The sequence below is a fragment of the Neoarius graeffei genome, chromosome 1 (assembly GCF_027579695.1).
Source record: "Neoarius graeffei isolate fNeoGra1 chromosome 1, fNeoGra1.pri, whole genome shotgun sequence".
Lineage (NCBI taxonomy): Eukaryota > Metazoa > Chordata > Actinopteri > Siluriformes > Ariidae > Neoarius > Neoarius graeffei.
In genome coordinates, this window is record NC_083569.1 from 82290802 (window position 1) to 82314455 (window position 23654).

General features: G+C 39.9%; 1 protein-coding gene across 1 annotated transcript in view; it reads left to right on the forward strand.

The window, feature by feature from the left end:
* Positions 1–436: 436 nt before the first annotated feature.
* The window catches only part of tex261 (testis expressed 261), a 37558-nt gene continuing 14340 nt past the window's right edge, over positions 437–23654 (forward strand). Inside the window, exon 1 of the mRNA XM_060938750.1 lies at positions 437–611. Coding sequence (XP_060794733.1) covers positions 542–611 — 70 coding nt within the window. The 5' untranslated portion in view covers positions 437–541. The remainder of the gene's footprint in view (positions 612–23654) is intronic.

The window sequence follows — 23654 nt, forward strand, 5'->3', positions numbered from 1 at the left end:
GTAGTGGTTAGCGCTGTCGCCTCGCAGCAAGAAGGTCCGGGTTCGAGCCCCGGGGCCGGCGAGGGCCTTTCTATGTGGAGTCTGCATGTTCTCTCCATGTCCGCGTGGGTTTCCTCCGGTTTCCCCCACAGTCCAAAGACATGCAGGTTAGGTTAACTGGTGACTCTAAATTGACCGTAGGTGTGAATGTGAGTGTGAATGGTTGTCTGTGTCTATGTGTCAGCCCTGTGATGACCTGGCGACTTGTCCAGGGTGTACCCCGCCTTTCGCCTGTAGTCAGCTGGGATAGGCTCCAGCTTGCCTGCGACCCTGTAGAACAGGATAAAGCGGCTACAGATAATGAGATGAGATGAGTGTAATGTGTCCTCCAGCCAGAGGTGGCGCTGTGATTTCTTCACTGCACTGTCGCTTTTCTTTCCTCACCTCTTTCTGAGGACTCAGGAAACGCTGGGTGAACTTTGCCCGCTTCAGTTTTTAGCATATTGCCAAATCGCGCTGCTTTGCTCACGTTTTGTATTTATTTGAAGCGTTGTTTTTAAAGATGTGGTTTATTTATTTGCTGAGCTGGGTGTCCTTGTTAATACAGGTGTCCTTTGTTACTCTCGCTATTGGTAAGTTGACTTTGGGGCTTGTGAAGTTGCAAGTTGCTCGCTAATCGGTTAGCTGTGTTTCTGATTGTGTGCATTTGCCTTAATATAACTCAACATCTTACAAAACAATGAGCTAAAACATTTCACTGTGTCATGCACAGATCTTATAGAGTCCCCAGTGCAATGAGTTAAATAGCATTTAGCATGATCACACTCATTATATCTTTATTAGCGAAATCTTACCTGTTATTACCTACCATCTTATATCTAATGCTTTCTGAACAACTTTATCCATTCAAATGCTGGCAGAGAAAATTCTTCTTACTGTATATCACATACAACTGCTGTGATCACTAATTCAGTGTGTTGTCCCATCCATAAACCGGGCTACATTTTATTTTAATGTTTGGTTTAATAGAAAGAGAGGCCTTGGTGGTTAAAAGTGTATTAAGCTTTAGAAACACCTCAGGGCCATAAGCTGTCCTGTCCACGTAGGCAGATCTATCACTCACTTGTCCTACTTGAAGATTTAGTTTTCCTGCTCGAGCTCCACCCTTTGGCAAGAATGAGCTCATGATCATATGGAAATCTAATGCCTGCTGAAACGATTCAGGAAATTTGGTATCGATTAAATACATTTATATAGCCAAAAGTTTTCGCAAAATGTGCATCAATGAGTGTAGTTAAGATGCAAGGAGTAGACCTAAAGGAAAGTTGGTGAATTCAAGTACCTGGGGTCAACTGTGCAGGGGGCTGCGATAGTGAGGTGAGAAAGAGCGTGCAGGCAGGGTGGAGAAGGATTTCGGGAGTCATTTATGATAGGAAAGTCCCAGCAAAAGTGAAAGGTACAGTGGTGCTTGAAAGTTTGTGAACCCTTTAGAATTTTCTATATTTCTGCATAAATATGACCTAAAATATCAGCAGAATTTTCCACAAGTCCTAAAAGTAGATAAAGAGAACCCAGTTAAACAAATGAGACAAAAATATTATACTTGGTTATTTATTTACTGAGGAAAACAATCCAATATTACAAAACTGAGTGGCAAAAGTATGTGAACCTCTAGGATTAGTAGTTAATTTGAAGGTGAAATTAGAGTCAGGTGATTTCAATCAATGGGATGACAATCAGGTGTGAGTGGGCACCCTGTTTTATTTAAAGAACAGGGATCTATCAAAGTCTGATCTTCACAGCACGTTTGTGGAAGTGTATCATGGCACGAACAAAGGAGATTTCTGAGGACCTCAGAAAAAGCATTGTTGATGCTCATCAGGCTGGAAAAGTTTACAAAACCATCTCTAAAGAGTTTGGACTCCACCGATCCACATTCAGACAGACTGTGTACAAATGGAGGAAATTCAAGACCATTGTTACCCTCCCCAGGAGTGGTCGACCAACAAAGATCACTCCAAGATAAAGGCATGTAATAGTCGGCGAGGTCACAAAGGACCACAGGGTAACTTCTAAGCAACTGAAGGCCTCTCTCACATTGGCTAATGTTAATGTTCATGGGTCCACCATCAGGAGAACACTGAACAACAATGGTGTGCATGGCAGGGTTACAAGGAGAAAGACACTGCTCTCCAAAAAGAACATTGCTGCTCGTCTGCAGTTTAAGATCACGTGACAAGCCAGAATGCTATTGGAAAAATGTTTTGTGGATAGATAAGACCAAAATAGAACTTTTTGGTTTAAATGAGAAGCGTTATGTTTGGAGAAAGGAAAACACTGCATTCCAGCATAAGAACCTTATCCCATGTGTGAAACATGGTGGTGGTAGTATCATGGTTTGGGCCTGTTTTGCTGCATCTGGGCCAGGACGGCTTGCCATCATTGATGGAACAATGAATTCTGAATTATACCAGCGAATTCTAAAGGAAAATGTCAGGACATCTGTCCATGAACTGAATCTCAAGAGAAGGTGGGTCATGCAGCAAGACAATGACCCTAAGCACACAAGTTGTTCTACCAAAGAATGGTTAAAGAAGAATAAAGTGAATGTTTTGGAATGGCCAAGTCAAAGTCCTGACCTTAATCCAATCGAAATGTTGTGGAAGGACCTGAAGCGAGCAGTTCATGTGAGGAAACCCACCATCATCCCAGAGTTGAAGCTGTTCTGTACGGAGGAATGGGCTCAAATTCCTGCAAGCCGGTGTGCAGGACTGATCAACAGTTAGCGGAAACGTTTAGTTGCAGTTATTGCTGCACAAGGGGGTCACACCAGATACTGAAAGCAAAGGTTCACATACTTTTGCCACTCACAGATATGTAATTTTGGATCATTTTCCTCAATAAATAAGTTATCAAGTATAATATTTTTGTCTCATTTGTTTATCTGGTTTCTCTTTATCTACTTTTAGGACTTGTGTGAAAATCTGATGATGTTTTAGGTCCTACTTATGCAAAAATATAGAAAGTTATAAAGGGTTCACAAACTTTCAAGCACCACTGTAAGATGTATAAGAGAGTAGTGACTACAGGGCTGTACATTAACTTTTGAAACCACTTGTCCTGTTGGGCAAGTTGAAAGGAAATTTACTTGGCCGAATGTGAAGTTGACTTGTCTGAAGAAATATTTGAGAACCCCCCCCCCCCCCCCCCCCCCCCCCCCCACAAATAAACTATTTGTAACCCAACAATCTTTATGGCATTTGTTTCCGAATTCACAACATGTGCATAATATCTATGAATCAAAAGTAATCAATACTTGATATACTGAGGCAAAAGTTCAAAAATATAGTAAAACAGACTGATTGATACCATAATTCACCAATTATTCTGCTGAAGTTCAGAAGCAATATATTCCAATAGAGTAGAAATTATGAACATAAAATTTTAAGAACAAAATAACTATACTACGAGATCCAGAAACACTAACCGTTTTATTTATATATATATATATATATATATATATATATATATATATATATATATATATATATATATACAGATCAGTACTCTGCAGTTCAGTAACAAATATCACAAAAACTAACATTATCATAAAATGTATGACTTGATGAGATCACTAGGCAGCACGGTGGTGTAGTGGTTAGCGCTGTCGCCTCACAGCAAGAAGGTCCGGGTTCGAGCCCCAGGGCCGGCGAGGGCCTTTCTGTGTGGAGTTTGCATGTTCTCCTCGTGTCCGTGTGGGTTTCCTCTGGGTGCTCCGGTTTCCCCCACAGTCCAAAGACGTGCAGGTTAGGTTAACTGGTGACTCTAAATTGACCGTAGGTGTGAGTGTGAATGGTTGTCTGTGTCTATGTGTCAGCCCTCTGATGACCTGGCGACTTGTCCAGGGTGTACCCCGCCTTTCGCCCGTAGTCAGCTGGGATAGGCTCCAGCTCGCCTGCGACCCTGTAGAACAGGATAAAGTGGCTAGAGATAATGAGATGAGATATCACTAGTTTGGACAAGAGAAACAAATAACAACAATGCTACAAATAAAAACAACTGATAACATTGACTGATTAATACTGTAAATCACTGATTATTATACACTGAAATAGGCCTGTAACGATAACAGATTTTGCTGGACGATTTTGCGGATGCGGTAAAACAGCTGGAATCGGACATGAACAGGTGCAAATGGTTCTCTGTTCAGTGCGATGAGTCTGTGGACCGCAGTGATGCAGCCCAGCTGGCTGTTTTCATTCGGATGGTGTTTGACGACTTTTCCACCAAAGAGGAGTTTTTGACCTTATTCCCATTGAAAACTACAACCAGGGGAGTTGATATTTATAACGCAGTAAAGGATTACTTTGTGGAAAAAAGATCCCTATTGAAAAGCTGGTGTCTGTTACAACTGACGGAGCACCTGCAATGACGGGTCGTCACTCCGGATTTATTGCACTCTGCAAAGCGGACCCGGACTTTCCAAAGTTTTTTGTTGGGTAAAGTTTTTGATTCTTGGTTTGTAGAAATTGTAAGTGATCCATGATAACATTTCATTTTCAGATGTCTTGGTGCATGTAAATAGTTTTGTGAGGTGTGATACATGGACATATACAACAATGATAAGTGAATAAGTAACAATATCTGTATTTGTAATGATAATATTTTTGTGATGTTTTAATACAGAATGTGAGATGTGGACAGTGACATATTGTAAATGTTCAGGAAAAGATAACTTATTGAGTTTGTTTGTTCGAAATGAGCGACGAGAATAAATGTTACAAAACATGAGTAGCTCTCGGCCATTTTTATTTTGTAAAAGTAGCTCTCAGAGGAAAAAAGGTTGGAGACCTGGAAACGAGAGGAGTCAGTAGAGACCGATAGAAGCCTTTTGACATTCAGTCTCTTTGGGAGAGAGAGAGAGACGAGGAAAACAAACAAGCATGCAAATAGAAATTATTGCGGCCGGAAAAGTTATCGAGCTCTTTAAAAGTTATCGTGCGATTAATTGATTTATTGATTATCATTACAGGCCTACACTGAAATCTAGTTATCAAATGACAAGATAATAAATATATCTTGTTATGAAAACCTCCATACCTCTATTGACTCACAGATGAATGGATACAAATAAAGTTTCTATTCATCTTCATCTATCAACCCTTGAGTTCTGCGTGTTCTGACCCCATTGGCCAAGCGGTATTGGCTGGTTTCGCAAGTAGAATATTTCTTTCCGAATAGAAACATCTGGCGATTCATCAAAACAATATGTCAAGTGAGATGCTTCGGAAATCATGTGAATAAACTGATAAATTTGATGTGTAACCCGAATATCGGCGTATTTTGGCATTTGTCCGATCGGACAAGTAACTGAGACGATGAACTTGTCCGACATAAAGTATCACTTGTCCCGGACAAGCGGACAACCGTTAATGTCGAGCCCTGTAGTGAGGCCAGCTGTGATGTATGGATTGGAGACTGTACCCTTAACGAAGAGACAGGAGGCAAAGTTGGAGGTGGCGGAGTTGAGGATGGGAGGTTGGACAGGATATCAGAGGGACAGCACATGTGGAGAGCTTGGGAATTAAGCTAAGAGAGATGAGACTGAGATGGTATGGGCACATCCTGAGAAGAGATGCAGAAGGAGAATGTTGAGGATGGAGCTGCCAGGCACACGAAAGCGAGGAAGGCCAAAGAGGAGATACATGGATGTGGTGAGAGAGGACGTGAAAGTGGCAGGCGTGGTAGAGAAGGATGCGGAAGACAGGGAGCAATGGAGATGAAAGATCTGCTGTGGCGACCCCTAATCGGGAGCAGCTAAAAGAAGAAGATATAGCCAAAAGTTTGTGTACACTTGACCATCATCCTGCTGCTGGAATTTTAATTTCCCTGAAGGAACCCTCCCAAAGGGATCAGTAAAGTTCTATCTAATCTAATCTACTCCTTCCCCAAACTGTATTAAATATCTCTGTCTGCTGTACTAGAGCAGCGGCTACAATTATCGACAGTCCATACGACATTTTTTTCACTCAGGGTACACATTTGGAGAAATAAGATGTTATGCAGGTGTATTTAAAAAAAAAAAAGTCAGGTTTCTTGCATTAAACTTATATGTTTACATTAGTGTCATCGGATCACCACAGAGAACACTTTTTAAAATTGTTTCCCTGTTGATTCTTTCATTTTTTTTTATGCCTTTTTTGGCTGTTTTGGCATGTTATACTGTTCCACTGTACATTGAACTGTATAACATCATACAAAATCCCACATATTTAGTGCATTTTGTGCTATAAGATTGATATGAAATGATAATGTAGTATCTCTGCTTAATTTAATATATGCATATAAAGGAGTCATTTATCACCTGGCAAAAAATTTGCAGTTCTTTAATAATGTGTCCGTCGTCATGTCAAATGACGTTTTTGGTCAGTGTTCTCAAAAAGGAACCCAAAAATTCAATCACTGATTCTTTTAATGCTATTCATTTTGGTATTTCAATCTCTATGTATGTCGAAATAATGGACAGAAAAAATTTGTTGACTGTAAGGCACCGACACCTTTCAGCGTTGATTGAAAATGTTCACTGGGATAATGGAAAAAGCAATGTTGTCTCCGTAGCCCTCTCTAAACTCTGGGTTTAATCAGGGTTAAAGAATTTCCCATAATGTTTTTATAATTACCATGAGAAGTAAAGGTATAAAAATGCCTTTCGTCATTACAGACTTGAAGTAATTGCACTGAGTAGTGGTTTAATTGAGAAATGTAGTCTCCGTAGCCCCCAATTCTTCATTAGGCATTTCTTCGTTAGAAAAGATATTTGATTCTGTGCTCATTGCCATACAAATTGTATTTCATAATATTCCCAATAAAATATATCTAGTTATATCTTTAAATCTTTTTTTTTTATTCTGTGGAAAAAAATATACACTGGTGTAGTCTCCGTAGCCCCCACCAATTCACCGAAATGGTGGTCTTGATCACCCTGGTGCAAATCCTGGCCAGGATCTTACCAGGATCTTGTACAGGATCTGAAATATAATCCTACAGGATCTTGCCCAAGATCCTGTAGGATCCTAACCAGGATCTTGTACAGGATCCTGGTAAGATCCTACAGGATTTTGTGATGGATCCTACAATATCCTACAGGATCCTGTACAGGATCCTACAATATCCTACAGGATCCTGTACAGGATCCTACAACATCCTACAGGATCCTGTACAGGATCCTACAACATCCTACAGGATCCTGTACAGGATCCTACAACATCCTACAGGATCCTGTACAGGATCCTACAACATCCTACAGGATCCTGTACAGGATCCTACAACATCCTACAGGATCCTGTACAGGATCCTACAACATCCTACAGGATCCTGTACAGGATCCTACAACATCCTACAGGATCCTGTACAGGATCCTACAACATCCTACAGGATCTTGAACAGGATCCTACAGCATCCTACAGGATCCTGTAGGATCTTGGACAAGATCCTTTAGGATTATATTTCAGATCCTGTACAAGATCCTGGTTAGGATCCTGGTAAGATCCTGCTAGGATCCTGGCCAGGATTTGCACCAGGGAGGGTGCTTGCATTCATTTTCATTAAGAATCAGCTGTGACCCAGGTATATGCATACTTTTAGATGAATCACATTATTATGAAGGTTATTTTTCAACCAAACATGCTGTTGATTGTACTAGGTTTCATAGTTGAATAAATATGGAACACTGCTCTTTATAACTTTATTCAAGCAAACTAATGAAAACTGTAACTCTGAAATATTATCATGGAATAGTTAAAATTGTCTTCCATATTCACATTATTATGGTTTGTTGAAATAAAGGTCATCATATTTAGCTATATTTAAACCCTAAATCACATATAGTATGTGTGAGCCCTCTTCTGCTCTTGTACAGAAGGATATTTATTTAAGTTTAAAAAAAACCTCGCAAAAAACTTTAAATGCACTATCCATTCAAGAATTTAGGGCTAGCAAGCCTTGTTTCCATGCTACCCTGAATTTGCTGAATCAGAGTATTGGGAATTCGTTCGGCAAGAACCTACTCAGGATCCTGTTGGTATCCAGTTAGGATCTTATTCAGGATCCTACTTAGGATCTTGTTAAGATCCTACAAGAACATACCCAGGATCCTGTTGGTATCCAGTTAGGATCCTGTTCAAGATCTTGTTTAAGATCCTACAAGATCCTACACAGGATCCTGTTGGTATCCAGTTAAGATCTTATTCAGGATCCTGTTCAAGATCTTGTTTAAGATCCTACTCAGGATCCTGAAGCATTCGAGTTAGGATCTCATTCGGGATCCTACTCAAGATCTTGTTTAAGATCCTACAAGATCTTACTCAGGATCCTGTTGGTATCCAGTTAAGATCTTATTCAGGATCCTGTTCAAGATCTTGTTTAAGATCCTACAAGATCCTACTCAGGATCCTGAAGCATTAGAGTTAGGATCTTATTCAGGATTCTGTTCAAGATCTTTAAGATCCTACAAGATCCTACTCAGGATCCTGTTGGTATCCAGTTAAGATCTTATTCAGGATCCTGTTCAAGATCTTGTTTAAGATCCTACAAGGTCCTACTCAGGATCCTGTTGGTATCCAGTTAGGATCTTATTCAGGATCCTGTTCAAGATCTTGTTTAAGATCCTACAAGATCCTACTCAGGATCCTGCTGCAATTGAGTTAGGATCTTATTCAGGATTCTGTTCAAGATCTTGTTTAAGATCCTACAAGATCCTACTCAGGATCCTGTTGGTATCCAGTTAAGATCTTATTCAGGATCCTGTTCAAGATCTTGTTTAAGATCCTACAAGATCCTACTCAGGATCCTGAAGCATTCGAGTTAGGATCTCATTCGGGATCCTACTCAAGATCTTGTTTAAGATCCTACAAGATCATTCTCAGGATCCTGAAGCATTTGAGTTAGGATTTTATTCAGGATCCCACTCAAGATCTTGTTTAAGATCCTACAAGATCCTACTTAGGATCCTGAAGCATATGAGCTAGGATCTTTTACAGGATCCTGATACTTTTTCAAGATCTTATACAGGATCCTGTTCAAGATCCTATCACTTCCAAGATTTTGGCTCCTTCTAGGATCCTATTTAGGATCCTGCACAGGATCTTGTATAGGATCCTATTTCTACTTAGGATCTTAAATAGGAATGTAATCCTATGCAGGATCCTATTTCTACATAGGATCCTATTCAGGATCTTAAATAGGATCCTGTTCCTATGTAGGATCCTATTCAGGATCCCATTCCTAAATAAGATCCTATAGGATCTTACAGGATCCTACAGGATCCTGTGTAGGATTTGCACCAGGGCAACAGGCCATACCTTCTGAATCAGATGAGGAGACCTCATGAAATTTTCACACTGTAATATTAAGATATGTGGAAACAAAATGCACTGACTAAAAATCTGAAAGCTAAACTTTCAAAAAATGACCATTTTGGAACAGAAATGTGTACCCTGAGTGAAAAAATGCCAAATAATTATTTACACCTTTTCAGATTTACCAATCAAAAACAATTTTACAAAGGTGAGTTTCAGTTACAACAGTTATTATTGGTTAATCAACCGGAAGACCCACCTCGCCCTTTGGTCTTGTCGTCTGATGACACAGCTCATTACCAGAGATATAATTTTTTTTTTTCAGCACGATCAGCAATTTGAGGAAAACCCGGATGTTATCATCGCCGGTAAGCATGGTGGAAAGCTCATGGACATGTTTTTACTGATCAAATTCACCGATATTTCATGATCTCCTCCTTGTCGAAACCTACTTTGTTTCTTATGCTTTCGTTTGACGGTCACCATTTTGTATCTAAACGCGCATTTGAGAAGTCACGTGTGTGAGGTGTCGATAATAGCGATCACTTTGACCAGTGTCCACCATTATCGACACCCTGTGGAATTAAGTGACATTTACAGCTGTTATGGATCGATCTTTGTGTAACATCGTTGAAGTAGATGAAGTACTTTAAAAAAAAAAAAAGTGCTGTGATTTTTTTTTTTGATTTATAATTTTTTTTCTGATTCTTAACAGAATGGAATGATGGAGTATTTGGAATCCGATTGCAATAAATAGAATTAGAACAGAATTAAATTCCTAGCGCATAAAAAATTTCATTCAGAAGTAGACATTTTATATTTTGGTTCGAGGAATGACGTGCGACCTTTTGACCTGGATTTTCATGTGGTTACAGTGTCAATTCTCTGACATTTATTGGTAAACTACAAAACTAGAAATTAATACAAACAACAACAAATGATTAACAAAATGTGATCTACAAAAATACTTAAAGTGGAACAGAGCGATTTTCTGACAGGTTAAACATCAGTTCATTTGTTTACAGACATTAGAATTACTTCCTCATTTACGTAAACACCGACATCCATATATTTATATAAAATATATTTTGTTCTAAATATAAGTCTATGTAAAACAAAATTTTAATAATAACTATGTTTTGTTAACTTAAAACCACATACGGATTATTTTTTTAATAAATAATTATCTGGATGTCGATAAATGTGGACAAAGGTGTACATAATTGTGGAACGGTGTCATGTGATCTGATAAGCTAAGTAATCAAGAATCAACTCATTTTTTCCCGAGTGGAAGTTTGAGTAATTGTTCATGCACAATTTCCATATTGAAGGTCTTTTCTACTTTTCTAACGGCCAAAAGATTGTTAAGGTGTCGATAATTGTAGCCGCCGCTCTATTACAAGTTCCCTTTACTGGCTCTAAGAGGCCCAAAGCTGTTCCAGTATGATGATGCCCCTGTGCACAACCTGAGCTCCATGAAGACATGATTTACCAAAGTTGATGTAGAAGAACTTGAATGTTCTGCACAGAACCCTGACGTCAACCTCACAAACACCTTTGGGATGAATTAAAATGCCAACTGTGTGCAAGGCGTCTTTGCCTGACGTCAGTGCCGGACCTCACTAATGCTCTTGTGGCTGAATGAGCACAAAGCCCAACAACCATGCTCCAAACCAGACCTGGGCATTTTACGGCCCGCGGGCTGCATCCGGCCCTTTGGTTCATTCTGACCGGCCCGCGTAAGGTTAATTAGAAATTACAAAATAAACGTATTTTCTAATTTTACCTCATGCATGGACTGAATGTGCATTGCTTTTATTTTGAAGTTGTGTTCAACAAAAACGCAATGCGCGCGACATGAACATGACATGAAATCCCACGAAACCTAATCCCGCGATAACTACTTCCGTAATTTGTCCAGACCAACCACAAACTTGTACGTCATCCTTCAAACGGTCCAGCCAATCACACAGTGTGACGTCACCAGCAGGCGCCGGAGCCCGAGCTGATCTGTAGATCTGAGCCCTACACCGAATCGACACGGTATCATTATTATAATATGATGCATCTTGCTTGATATTTGGAGTAGAAAGACAATATCGTGATGTCTTTATTGTGTTTTGGGGTGAATGTGACTGAAAAAAAATGGTACAAACGTTCACATTTTGTTAACCATTGTTTTGGGAAATTTGATTGAATAAATGACTTTTTTTTTTTTGTAAGGCAACCTCGTTTTTTCCATACTCTTACCAGTCTTAGCAGCTTGCAAAAACAATGTTATTTACTGCTTTATATAAAGAAATACAATTAATATTATGCAGAATTTAGTTCAGCCTTTTGGTCCGGCCCTCCACAAAATTTTCTGTTTCTCATGTGGCCCCATGGAAAAAATAATTGCCCACCCCTGCTCCAAAATCTAGTAGAAAGCCTTCCCAGAAGAATAGAGGCTATTGTAACAGCAAAATGAGACTAATGCTGTGTCTGAAATCACTTACTACTGACTATATAGTGAGTTTGCCATTTTGTAGTGCTGTCCAAATGTATAGTGAGAATTATTACACCCTATATCGTGCACTCAAAGTATCCCACAATGCATTGTGAAAAGTAGTGAACAACTGATGGTCACTAGTCAAGTAATATATACCATCATGCATTGTGGTCGCATGAGCAGGGTTCCCGCGGGTCCTTAAAAAGTCTTAAATACAACTTTCAGTTTTCAAGGCCTAAAAATGTCTTAAATTGTTTGGAATGACTGGAATTTTCGAAAGAGAGGTATTAAATGTAATATTGGACCGAACGAGTGAAATGTCTCCATCCGGTTTGGGGTATTTTTTTAACCATAACTTTAAAAGTGACCAGCGTACCTTTTGGGGGCAGCATTGGTTCTGTGCATTCCGTAGAACTAACATTAGGAGGCTACTGGAGGAAGTGTGGTGTGGTGGTTGTGAAGAGTGAGAGATGCGCAGGTAGCTTACGTGGGCGCTAGAAAGCGTTGATAATTATGGGAAGATGTCTGTTTAACGACAAGTGGTTGGGGGATGACAAATACCCCCAAAATAAGGAGAAGACTCATTTGCGATAAAAAGCGCTAGATTGCACAAATGTGTTTAAAGACGGTAACGCAGCGCTGGGGACACGCCCACTGGGGAACTGGCTTTTCACGGACACGAGGCGTGTGTGTGTTTTTAGAGGTCAAGCGCTCTGGAGTGAAACGCAGGGGGGTTCGCGCATGCGCACAAGTCAGGTGGAAAATGGGACTTATAGGACATAATAATGATTAGCATCATTTTTTTTACATAACATTGTTTATTGTACTAAGTTTAATATAAATATATAAACAACCTTTTATTTCAAAACTCAATTAAAAAGAACTACAGAAAATACAATAATTCTAAATATAGTACAATATAAATAATTTGTACAAAAAGTTTGTTTTATTACTTATCGTCTACAACAGTGTTTTTAATATAATAAGAATAATATTAACCACTAATAATAATAATAATAATAATAATAATAATAATTATTATTATTATTATTAGTAGTAGTAATTGATTATTAATCATTACTACTTATGAATTAGTGATTAAGTACTAGGGATTATTAAATGTTATAAAATTAAGTTATTAAAAATTATTACAAATTATTAAAGTAGTAATTGGTAGAATGCAAACATACTCATGGATTATAGATAATTTTTTAAAATAGTGAACATTGATGTACAATAACTGTACTACTACTACTACTACTACTAATAATAATAATAATAATAATAATAAACTAATACTACTAGTAATACTTGTTGCTAATGTTATTATTATCAGTACAATTGTTATATCAATGTTCACTATTAAAAACAAATTATCTATAATCCATGAATAATTGTTTGTATCACTACTACTACTACTACTAATAATAATAATTACTACTTTTTTAATAATAATTTTAACTAATCTTATAATTCAATTTTATAGCATTTCAATAATCACTACTTATTAGTATAATTAAGTAGTAGTTGATAATTACTACTTATTAAATTACATTTTGATAATCACTGCTTATTAATTAATTATAATAATTGCTACTCTTAATATAGCTAATAAGTAGTGATTATTAATGTTATAAAATTGAGTTAATTTTATTATTAAAGTAGTTTTTTATTAGTAGTAGTAGTAATACAAACAATTCACGGATTATAGATAATTAATGATTATTTTTGAATAATGAACACTGATATAACAATTGCACTGATGATAATTACTTTAGTTATTACAACACATTGATTAATATTGATAATAATGGTTATGAAAGGTGACAGTTGTTTTTCTGTGTTTAATGTAACGCTCTGATGATCGTATGACTGCATAAACAGGTTTATGCTGTTACCTGCTATAATGCAGAAGATACTCGAGAACTTCCTCAGCCAGCTGTGTACTGTACGACACTCAGACTGATTTTGCTGTCGGACACAAAATCTCACACAATAATAATAATAATAATTTCAATTTTTATAGCGCCTTTCACAAACCCAAGGACGCGTTACACAAGAGTTACCACCAAAAAAAAAAAGGTAGGAAGAATAGTGTGAAGTAAAGAGAAGTTTTCAAGTTAGCTTTGAAGGAAGAGAGAGTGGAACAGTCACGAAGTGATTGTGGTAACGAGTTCCAAAGTTTAGGAGCAGCAACACTGAATGATCTGCCACCCATAGATGCCAGTTTAAAACGTGGAACAGTCAGAAGTCCACAGACAGAAGATCTGAGGGAGCGGGAGGGACAGTACAAATGAATTAGCTCGCAGAGATAGGAAGGGGCGAAACCATGAAGAGCTTTATAGGTTAAAAGCAAGATTTTGTATTTGATCCGAGAGATAACTGGCAACCAGTGCAGTTGCTGTAAAACAGGAGTGATGTGAGCAGTGCGCTTGGTGAGTGTGAGGACTCTTGCTGCTGAGTTTTGGATGTACTGCAGGCGATTGAGCAATGTGGCAGGGAGACCATAAGAGAGAATTGCAATAGTCAAGACGAGAAAAAATAAATGCATTGACCAACATATTGGCATCAGTTTCCAAGAGAAAAGGGCGGAGACGTGCAATATTGCGGAGGTGAAAGAAAGCATTCTTAGTAATTAGTTTAAGATCGGGTTCAAACGTAAGGGTGGAGTCAAAGATAACTCCAAGGTTTTTTATAACTTGGGAAGGATGAATAGACACACCATCAACATCAATAGTAAAACTGGAGAAATCCTGAACCTGTCTTTTGGTACCTACTAATAGAACCTCCGTTTTGCCAGCATTAAGTTTAAGGCAGTTCTTATGCAGCCATTGCTTAAGGTCAGTGATGCAAGTCCTTAGCAGCTGAACAGAGGCTATGGAAGGGGTGATAGTGATGTAGATTTGAATATCATCAGCATAACAATGAAAGTTAAGGCCATGGTTACGAATAATCTGACCTATAGGAGAAATATATAATATAAAAAGAAGGGGACCAAGGACAGAACCCTGAGGCACACCTTGAGCAACAGTAGCAGTGGATGATTTATGAACACCAATAGAAATAAACTGTTGCCTGTTTGCTAGATATGACAAACCAGGATAAAGCTAAGCCAGTAATACCAAAAGAAGATGGTCTGGAAATGAGTCTCTCATGATGTACGGTGTCAAAGGCAGCTGTGAGGTCCAAGAGAACAAGGACATTGAGATGACCAGCATCAGTTGAGAGCAGGAGGTCATTAACAACTAGAGCAGATTCAGTGCTATGCAGATTGCGAAAGCCTGACTGAAAGGGTTCATAGAGATCATTATGAGCAAGGAAAGTATGAAGCGGAGAGGCTACAACTCTCTCCATCACCTTAGCTAGGAAAGGGAGATTTGAAATGGGTCTGTAATTGGACAGTGAAAGAGAATCTAGACCAGGTTTCTTTAGTATTGGTGTAACTGAAGCAATTTTGAGGGAGATGGGAACAGTGCCTAAAGCAAAACACTGATTAATCAAATGAGCAATATAAGGGGAGATAGCAGATACACAGGATTTAAGAAGTGCAGTGGGTGCAGGGTCCAGCAGACATGATGAGGAGGAGGACTTAGTCATAATTTCTGATGCTTTAGAAGAATCAACAGGAGAGAAAGCAGAGAGACAGCAGTCAGCTTTATGAGAAAGAGCTACTAGCGGGACAGAAGAATGAATTTCAGAATGAAAGTGTTGGTAAATACTGTCAATTTTATCCTTGAAAAAATCCAAAAAAGCCTGACACTGAGCAGGGGAACTGGGAGTGGTTGAGGAAGGAGGCTGAAGAAGTTTATTTATTGTATTAAACAGAGTTTTGGGTCTATGATTGCCACTCTTAATGATGTTAGCATAGTAGGAGGATCGGGCAGCATTAAGAGCATCCTTATACTTTGCGATGTGTTCAGAGAAGAGTGAAAGATGAATAGTAAGGCCAGCTTTCTTATAAAGGCACTCTAGCCGCCTTCCCTTGGCCTTCATGGCCCTAAGCTCAGAGGTGAACCAAGGAGAGGCGCGATTTGCAGAGACCTGTCTAGTTTTAAGGGGAGCGAAAGTGTTAAGTGTGTTAGATATAGTAAATAGCAACTGTATCATCAGGAGAGGAAACCTCAGCAAATTTACAAAGAGGAGAGAGGCAGAGAAAGAATGCACATCAATAGAAGAAATATTACGGAAAGAGACAGTAGAACGCAGAGGCAGTTTAGAAGAAGGCACACTGAGACAACACTCAATCAACTTGTGGTCAGTAAAACCTACATCAGAACCCGATACAGACACAATTTTTGTACCAGTAGAGCAAAGCAGGTCAAGTACTATATGACCATGATTATGTGTGGGGAAAGTCAACATGCCGAATTAAACCAAAACATTCAAAGACAGTCAAGAGCTCATCAGTAAGGGAGCAACTAATGTCAGCATGAATATTCAAGTCACCCAGAAGAATGACGGCAGGACAGATAGATGAGGCTACAGTTAGCAGTTCATTCAGTTCAGACAGAAAAAGAGATGGTGATTATTTGGGAGGTCGATAGATTAAGAGCAGCAACATCGGTGTGGGATAGGGGTGGGTATCGCCAAGGACCTCACGATACAATACGCATCACGATACTTGAGTCACGATACGCATCACGATATTGTGATATATTGCGATATTCTACATAATTCACTGAAAAATGTAAACTGCATTATCAGAGCCTAATCTAGGGCGTGTAATACGCGATAATACGTGTTTTTTATCTGTCTGTCGCACATCCACTTTTTGGGTGCGAGAGTGATATCGCGTATCTATTCATTTTGTCGCGCATTTATAAGTAGTGTAGTCGCGTTTTACTGAATCTTGTGCGTATCAATTTGTCAGCACCTGCTAGCAAGCACTGCGGTAAATATAGCGTTGTTTACACACCAATCGGAAAATATTGGAAAGGACCGAAGTATTCCGAATGGTTTATTTAGCGGGTAAAACAGTTTTGTGAACTATTATATCATTGGTCACTGAACCGGAAGACAGTGTATCTCAACCAATTGTGTGAAGTGTTTTAAAAATACCCAAAAGCACATGGCATATCGTTCTGTCTCATCCAAACATAACATTCAGAGCCTCCAGGATTTCGTGATTTGCAACATCAATGCAAATTCAACCAATCCCCATGAATTCAGGGCGGTGTTGCAATTCTATCCAATCACCGCAACTTTCCCGCAAATTTGACCAATCGTTGGCGTCGTCTTGAGGTGACGTTGACAAACTACCTTCCGCCTTAGTTCTGTGTATACGTTCAAGAGAAGCAGCATGTGCGCAGTGTTGCCAGATTGGGCGGTTTCAAGTGCATTTTGGCGGGTTTTGAACATATTTAGGCTGGAAAACGTCAGCAGTATCTGGCAACATTGCATGAAGGACTGTGTGCACTTTATTTATTTTTTTACTTAATACAAGAAATTAATGGATGCCACCATTTTGGCAAAAATGGTATTTTATTTTCCATTGTTTAGGCAGCTTCAGCATCATACTGAGAGATTCTGTTCAAATTTTTTTTTTTTCCTTCTATGAAGCCTGAGCCATTTATTTTATTAGTTTATAATTATTGTTTAATTTAGTCTTCAGGAGAGACTGCCTGTACACAGTACTAGTATTAATAGTTTTTTTCTTACATGAAAGCTGAGGCATTTATATTATATTTTAAGGTAACTTCATGTTGTGCTGTGAGGTTCTATGCACTTTAACTTTTGAACCAACAGGTGCATTTGGATAAGTAAAGCCTATTTTTCTGCATTTTTGTAGTCCTGGTAATCTACACATTCTACATGATTGCTAGGTTTTTTTTGTTTAATTTTTCTTGTTGAAAGTTCAATTTAGTATTATGTTCATGATATTCTAAAAGTAAAGATTAATAAAACTGTTCTGTTTATAGATGTACTCTTGAAAATATCTACCAATGTATTACTTATTTTTCTGTCCCCACTAACTGGAACAAATGAGGGATATTTTTACCCATGTTAATATTTTCTGTCCCGTTTCTACAACTAGTGAGGGATCTGTCCCCTATTTTCAAATTCCTAGATTAGGCTCTGATTATGCATCTTAAAATCCGAGTTGTATGTACATCAGATGATAGCGATAATTCATGGGACAAACTTAGTCAAAACAATGTAATTCTAATTATCCATGCCATTTTATTGTAACTATACAAGCGCAAGTTACAACATATTTGCAGGAACAACACACTGTCTGGAACACATTGAAAAGTGCAGTGGGCATCTTATGGCCCTTTTCCACTACCCTTTTTCAGCTCACTTCAGCTCGCTTCAGCTCACTTCAGCCCGACACGGCTCGCGTTTCGACTACCAAAAACCAGCACGACTCAGCTCGTTTCAGCCCTGCTTAGCCCCTAAAACTCGCACCGTTTTGGAGTGGGGCTGAAGCGAGCCAAGCCGTGCCGAGTGAGGCTGGGGGCGTGAGCAGACACTCCCCTGTGCACTGATTGGTGAGGAGGAGTGTCCTCACATGCCCACACACGCCCCGCGAGCACGCTGGGATCTGTAAACACCGTAAACCCGGAAGAAGAAGAATTACGAATTACGAGAATTTCTGAAGCCTTATGCGCCTCGCCTCATCTATACGCTCTTGCCAGTATCTGTTGGCGTTGTCGGTGACAAGAAGTCACAGCACCAAGACCAGCAACACTAACGACTCCATGTCCTCCATGTTTATTGTTTACTCTCCGGGTCGTGAGACTACCGCTTAAAAGATCACTGATGTCACTGTTTGCGCTGCTTAACGACATCACGTGACGTCCACCCACTTTCGCTAACTCCACCCAATGTGTCCACCCACTTCCAGCCAGCATGGTTCAGCGCGGTTGTAGTCGAAATGCAACTCCAACAGCCCCGCTCAGCTCGACTCAGCACGGCACGGCTCAGCCCGACTCAGCCGCGTTTGTAGTGGAAAAGCGGCATTAGTCTCCCTGAGCACAATTATGAAACAAAGTGCAGTGTGGGTCAGTGTCCACACACTGAAACTGAACTGAAACCTCAGTGAATCATGTTTCTTCTGAACTTTGAGTAAATACTCAAAATAAAATGCAGTGTCTCACACACACTAAAATTGAAAATGCAAAATAAAGTGCAGCTTCTTGCCTTTGGTCTTAAATGACAAAATTAAGTTCAGAGTTACAGTAAGTCACACATCACTGAAGTAGACGGGAGGACTTTGGCGCTGTCCAGTGTAGTTTGCTTCGGGTCGGGTTTCGGCGGCTCCGGCTGAGCTAATATGTCGGGGTGGTGTCGTGCTAAGTAAGTTCGCAAGTTTGTTGTGTTACCTGAATATCTAATTGGAGCGAAACAGGTTTTGCAAAGTGCGTACTCTTTGTCCAGCTCACTGTTTTTTTTTTTTCTCCTTTCCTTTGGAATCCAAAGTGCCTCCAAACATCTGCCTTAAAGTTCGGCGGCGTCTCTAGGTTTACATTAACAGCCATGCTTGCTTGGTTTTTTTTCCTCACTGCAACCACCGGGAAAAAAAGAGAAGACGAAGAGTGCCTTGCAGTGAGGTAGTGGCACAGCGACACCTTCAGGGATGTGATTTTTCCGCGAATTCGCGGAATTCCGCTTTTTTCACCTCAAAATTAAAAAAAAAAAATTTTCCGATTTTTCGCTCAAAAATCCGCATTCGTATCCTATTCGTTCCGACTTTCAGTAATTCCGTCATTGAGATGAAATGAGGTATGTGATTGGCCCATCGCTCTGTAACAACCAATGAACGCGCTTGTTAGATAGCTGTACGTAAGCTCGCTTCAAACAAAGAGTTGAAAGATGGCAGCCTCCGTGATCGAGCGTAAAGATGCACCTGATCATCAGTTTGGTGTGTGTTTTTAAAGTAAATAAACATGGGGAAGAAGAAAAAACAACCCAGCTCATTTCTTTCCCCATAATAAGCCTGTGAGTGGTGGTGTCACTGCACGTGCGATGGAGTGACGAAGGTTGCCATGGCAACGGGGCCTCGCACCATCTGTTGCTTCCTGGATGCGCATGCACACGCTATGAAAGCTGTGGCGAAAAGGTTAGCATCGGAGGCTAAACCTTCTGAGGAGAAAAGAAGGGGCGGTTTTTATTTCAGTTTGTTTTAGTTACGTCCGAAGAAACAGCAGTTTAAATCACGGCTCTAGTTTACAAATCAAAATGGTTACTCAGTGAAAACAAAAGCTAGAGAGAGGGGGAGCGGTGTAGAGAGAGGGGGAGCGGTGTAGAGAGCGGGGGAGCGGTGGGAGTTTAACCCCGGGAAAGTGAGTCTGTGAGGCGGCAGTGATGCTTGACCCCTCCCGCCTCCTCTCACTTTACCTCAGAGTCTCTGCCAACTTCATCACAGATTATTTCACCTTTTTCACTCCAACTTAGTTTTAATTTTCGCTCAAAACTTTTCCCACAGCGTGGATGTAAGGTAATTATACACAATTTTGATTTGTTTATTCAATATTAAAATGTTAGTGCAAATAATACATACTTGCCAACTTTTCAAAATTCTCATGAGGGAGAAAAGTGCATGAAAGACATTTTCAGTTGGCCGAGGGTCTGATGCGCGGTTGAAATGATAAAAACAGTGGAGCCCAATTAATTGCAAACACATTTTTTGTGAATGTTGTTTAGTGAAAGTGATTTTTATTCTTGCATATGAAAATCCTCGAGTGAGTGAACACTGTACAGTTCTGTATATGAGTCAATTTCACAGAAAACGTTTTTTTTTTTTGGTCCGGACGTGTTTTGTTTACATTTTGAGATTTCTAAAACCTTTTTATGGTCTCGTATGATAAAACATCATCAGTTCTACCTTGCATTTCAAAATCTGACTACTTTGGTTCATAAATGTGCATTTTGTAGCAAATTTTAGGGTCGAAAATGAGCAAAAATGGCTGTTCCACTGAAAAGAGACTTTTTTTTTCAGACATGATTCTTAATGTTAGACAAAGGTGGAATTGAAACTTTTTCATGTTCAATGACAAGACTGTAGAAACCACAATGGACATATGATGTCACAAATTGAAAATGGCATTAAGAAAAGAGATTTTTCGATGTTTTGTTAATTTTTGTACCTGTCCCAGAGGTTTGTGTCAGTTCTGTTACCGTGATTAATCACATAACAAAAATAAATGCTCCCAAAAGCTATTATTGAAGTTATTTGTTGCCAAGGATCTACATATTCTCACCTTTTATATGGATGGCAGAATGAACTGAATCTGAGAATATTTACTTAAAAATTTCAGTTTTGGTAAGTAGTCTATGCATGACTAATTTTTTTGTGTCAATCCTGTTGCCGTCTAAACGGGGTGGGCAGTAACTTAATCAAATATTAGAAGTTGTCATACATAAGAAGCAAACCGGGAGACTACCAGGAGCAATAGAGTTTAATAAATAATGGTGGATGAATTCTTATGTTGCATCATGTTTGTTTGAAAAGGCACATTTAGGTATGTTCAACTTCTACAGTAATTGAAAGTATAAATTTTGTTTTTCCTTATACAATTTTCTATTTATTCTAATGCAGATGATTTAATTTAGAATGACATTTTTAGGTTTCATGTTTTGGCTTTTTGTCAGTTAAGAATCATTGAATTTACTATAGGGGCTCAGAGTTGCATGTTGACCATTAAATTGGCTTGAATTTGTTAATCATGACAAGTTTTTTCTTGTGTGTTTGCTTGCCATTTTAGTACAATTTTTAAGTCAGAAAACCCCAGAACCCAGGAGCTTCGGGGGGCTTCGCCCTCCCTTGTCCCCCCACCAGGGCACTGCCCTGGACCAGCTGGGGGCCTGCGGCCCCCAGACCCCCGGCTAAAATTTTCAGATAATTTCACCAGCCCCAAATCACATCCCTGCACCTTGCGGAGCAGAGGTGCAGAAGTCGTACTGGATTTACAACCCATCTGAAACATGATTTATTATTTGAAAAAATATCGATATTCAAATTTTGAATATCGATATTGAATTGGAAGACAAAGTATCGCGATATATCGCTGTATCGATATTTTTGCCCACCCCTAGTGTGGGAGTGGAGGTTTTCAAAGCCAGATATTCACAGGATGTAACAATCTCTAAGTTTCAAACCACATCGGAAAACTGCAGCGAGACCTCCACCCTTCCCTGTGAGACGGGGCTTTGATATGTGTGTATCCAGCTGGTGAAGACATATTTAAATGTAGATAGTCCTCAGCCTGTTGCCATGTTTCCACCAGCAGAAGTATGTCCAGGGTCTTTTGGATAATTAGGTCATTAATGAGTGACGCTTTGTTGGTGATGGAGCGGGAGTTTAAAAGGCCAATCTTCGCAGGAAACACAGGTGACAATCCAGAGACAGCAGAACCTTGCAGTTTCCCAAGTGAGCGAAGAACACCGTGATTAACTCCATGGGCGTTCTTATTGACCTTGGCAATCCGATTGAGTCCATATGATGGGTATGAAAGACTCCGAAGCATAATGAGCAGTCGGAGAGCGGTGAACATACCGAGGGCGGCGCGCGATTCCAGTAGAGCGGCACAGATTAAATGCCGCGGAATCCAAGTGGTGCCGCGCACTAAGGCTTTTTAATTCCTCCGGCGAGTAGGTGTAAAACATGGGTAAAAGCCAGGCCACAAAACCAATACCCAGACCCACAGTCACAATCCAAAAACAGATGGACAGACGCAGTCCAATGTAAGGTGCAAAGCCACCTAGCCTAACACCGCTCATAAACGTAGCCAAAACACCAGCGGTTCCACACCCAGAGTACAGTGCAGGGAAGCAATTTGACTAACCAGCACACAAAACAGACAATAGCGTAGTGAATGGTGGAAACTCACTCACCACTGCTGAAGTCAAGCGGGTGGAAAGAAAGCGGGGGCTCGCAGGCGGGTTAGCTACAGGTGATTGCAAAAAGCTGGTGTCAAAACCAAGCAAGAAGAGTCCGAAATTAACCAAAAAGAAAAAAAAATGGATAATACGTTGCCAAAAAATCAGAAGCACAGTTAAAGAAAACAAAAAAAAGAAAGAAAACGCCAGGGAGAAGAGGCAGCAAACTCGCGCAGTACGTACTCTCAACCGGAAACGTGGTAGTGTTCTTCGGCAAAATTGAGAGTGAGCCCACACCCTTGGATGAGAAGCAACCCTGGCGTTTATCAAAGATAATCTTTGGGGATTGAAATAATGCCAGCTAAGGTTGTTCAGCTGGTTCTACTTAGTCTGGCTAACGCGACAAAGCTCTACGAGCTATTAGTCTGGCCAAGATATTAAGCCCAACTGTTTCCCAGAGCCCGTGGTTGACCCGCCTCCCTGAAATGCCTCAGTTTGCTACTGGTCGAAGCCAGAAAAGGCTGTGACGAAGCTTAAACCAATCACATCACTCTTTCCTCTGACGTATGCGACGCGACGGGGCTAACTGGTAGATTAAACTCTTACCGAAGCCGGTCGGGAGCAAGGCGAAAACGTCCTTCCTTTCAATAAATACCTCCAGGGCTGCTCTTTGCTCCGTTTTCAATGAGAACTTCCCGTTGAATGCTTTCAATACAGCATCTATGCGTAATGGATGCGGAAGCGTGAATGAAGCGCTTCCGGCATAGATTCTGTAAACAGTCTATGGCTTCCGGTCGCAGTTCTACTACGTCAGTGCCTTGAACATGCCTCTACCCAGGGCCGTTGGAGATGCTCAAAGTCGATTGGTTCCCGATTTTTCGGGAGCTTGGAAATGCTGGAGATAGCTTGCCTGGCCAGACTAAGCTCGCAACAGGCCCTCGTGTTGCGTCACGCTTAGGATGGGCGGGCCCAGGCTAGGTTCTACTTGTCATTTATTGTTTTCGTTTTTG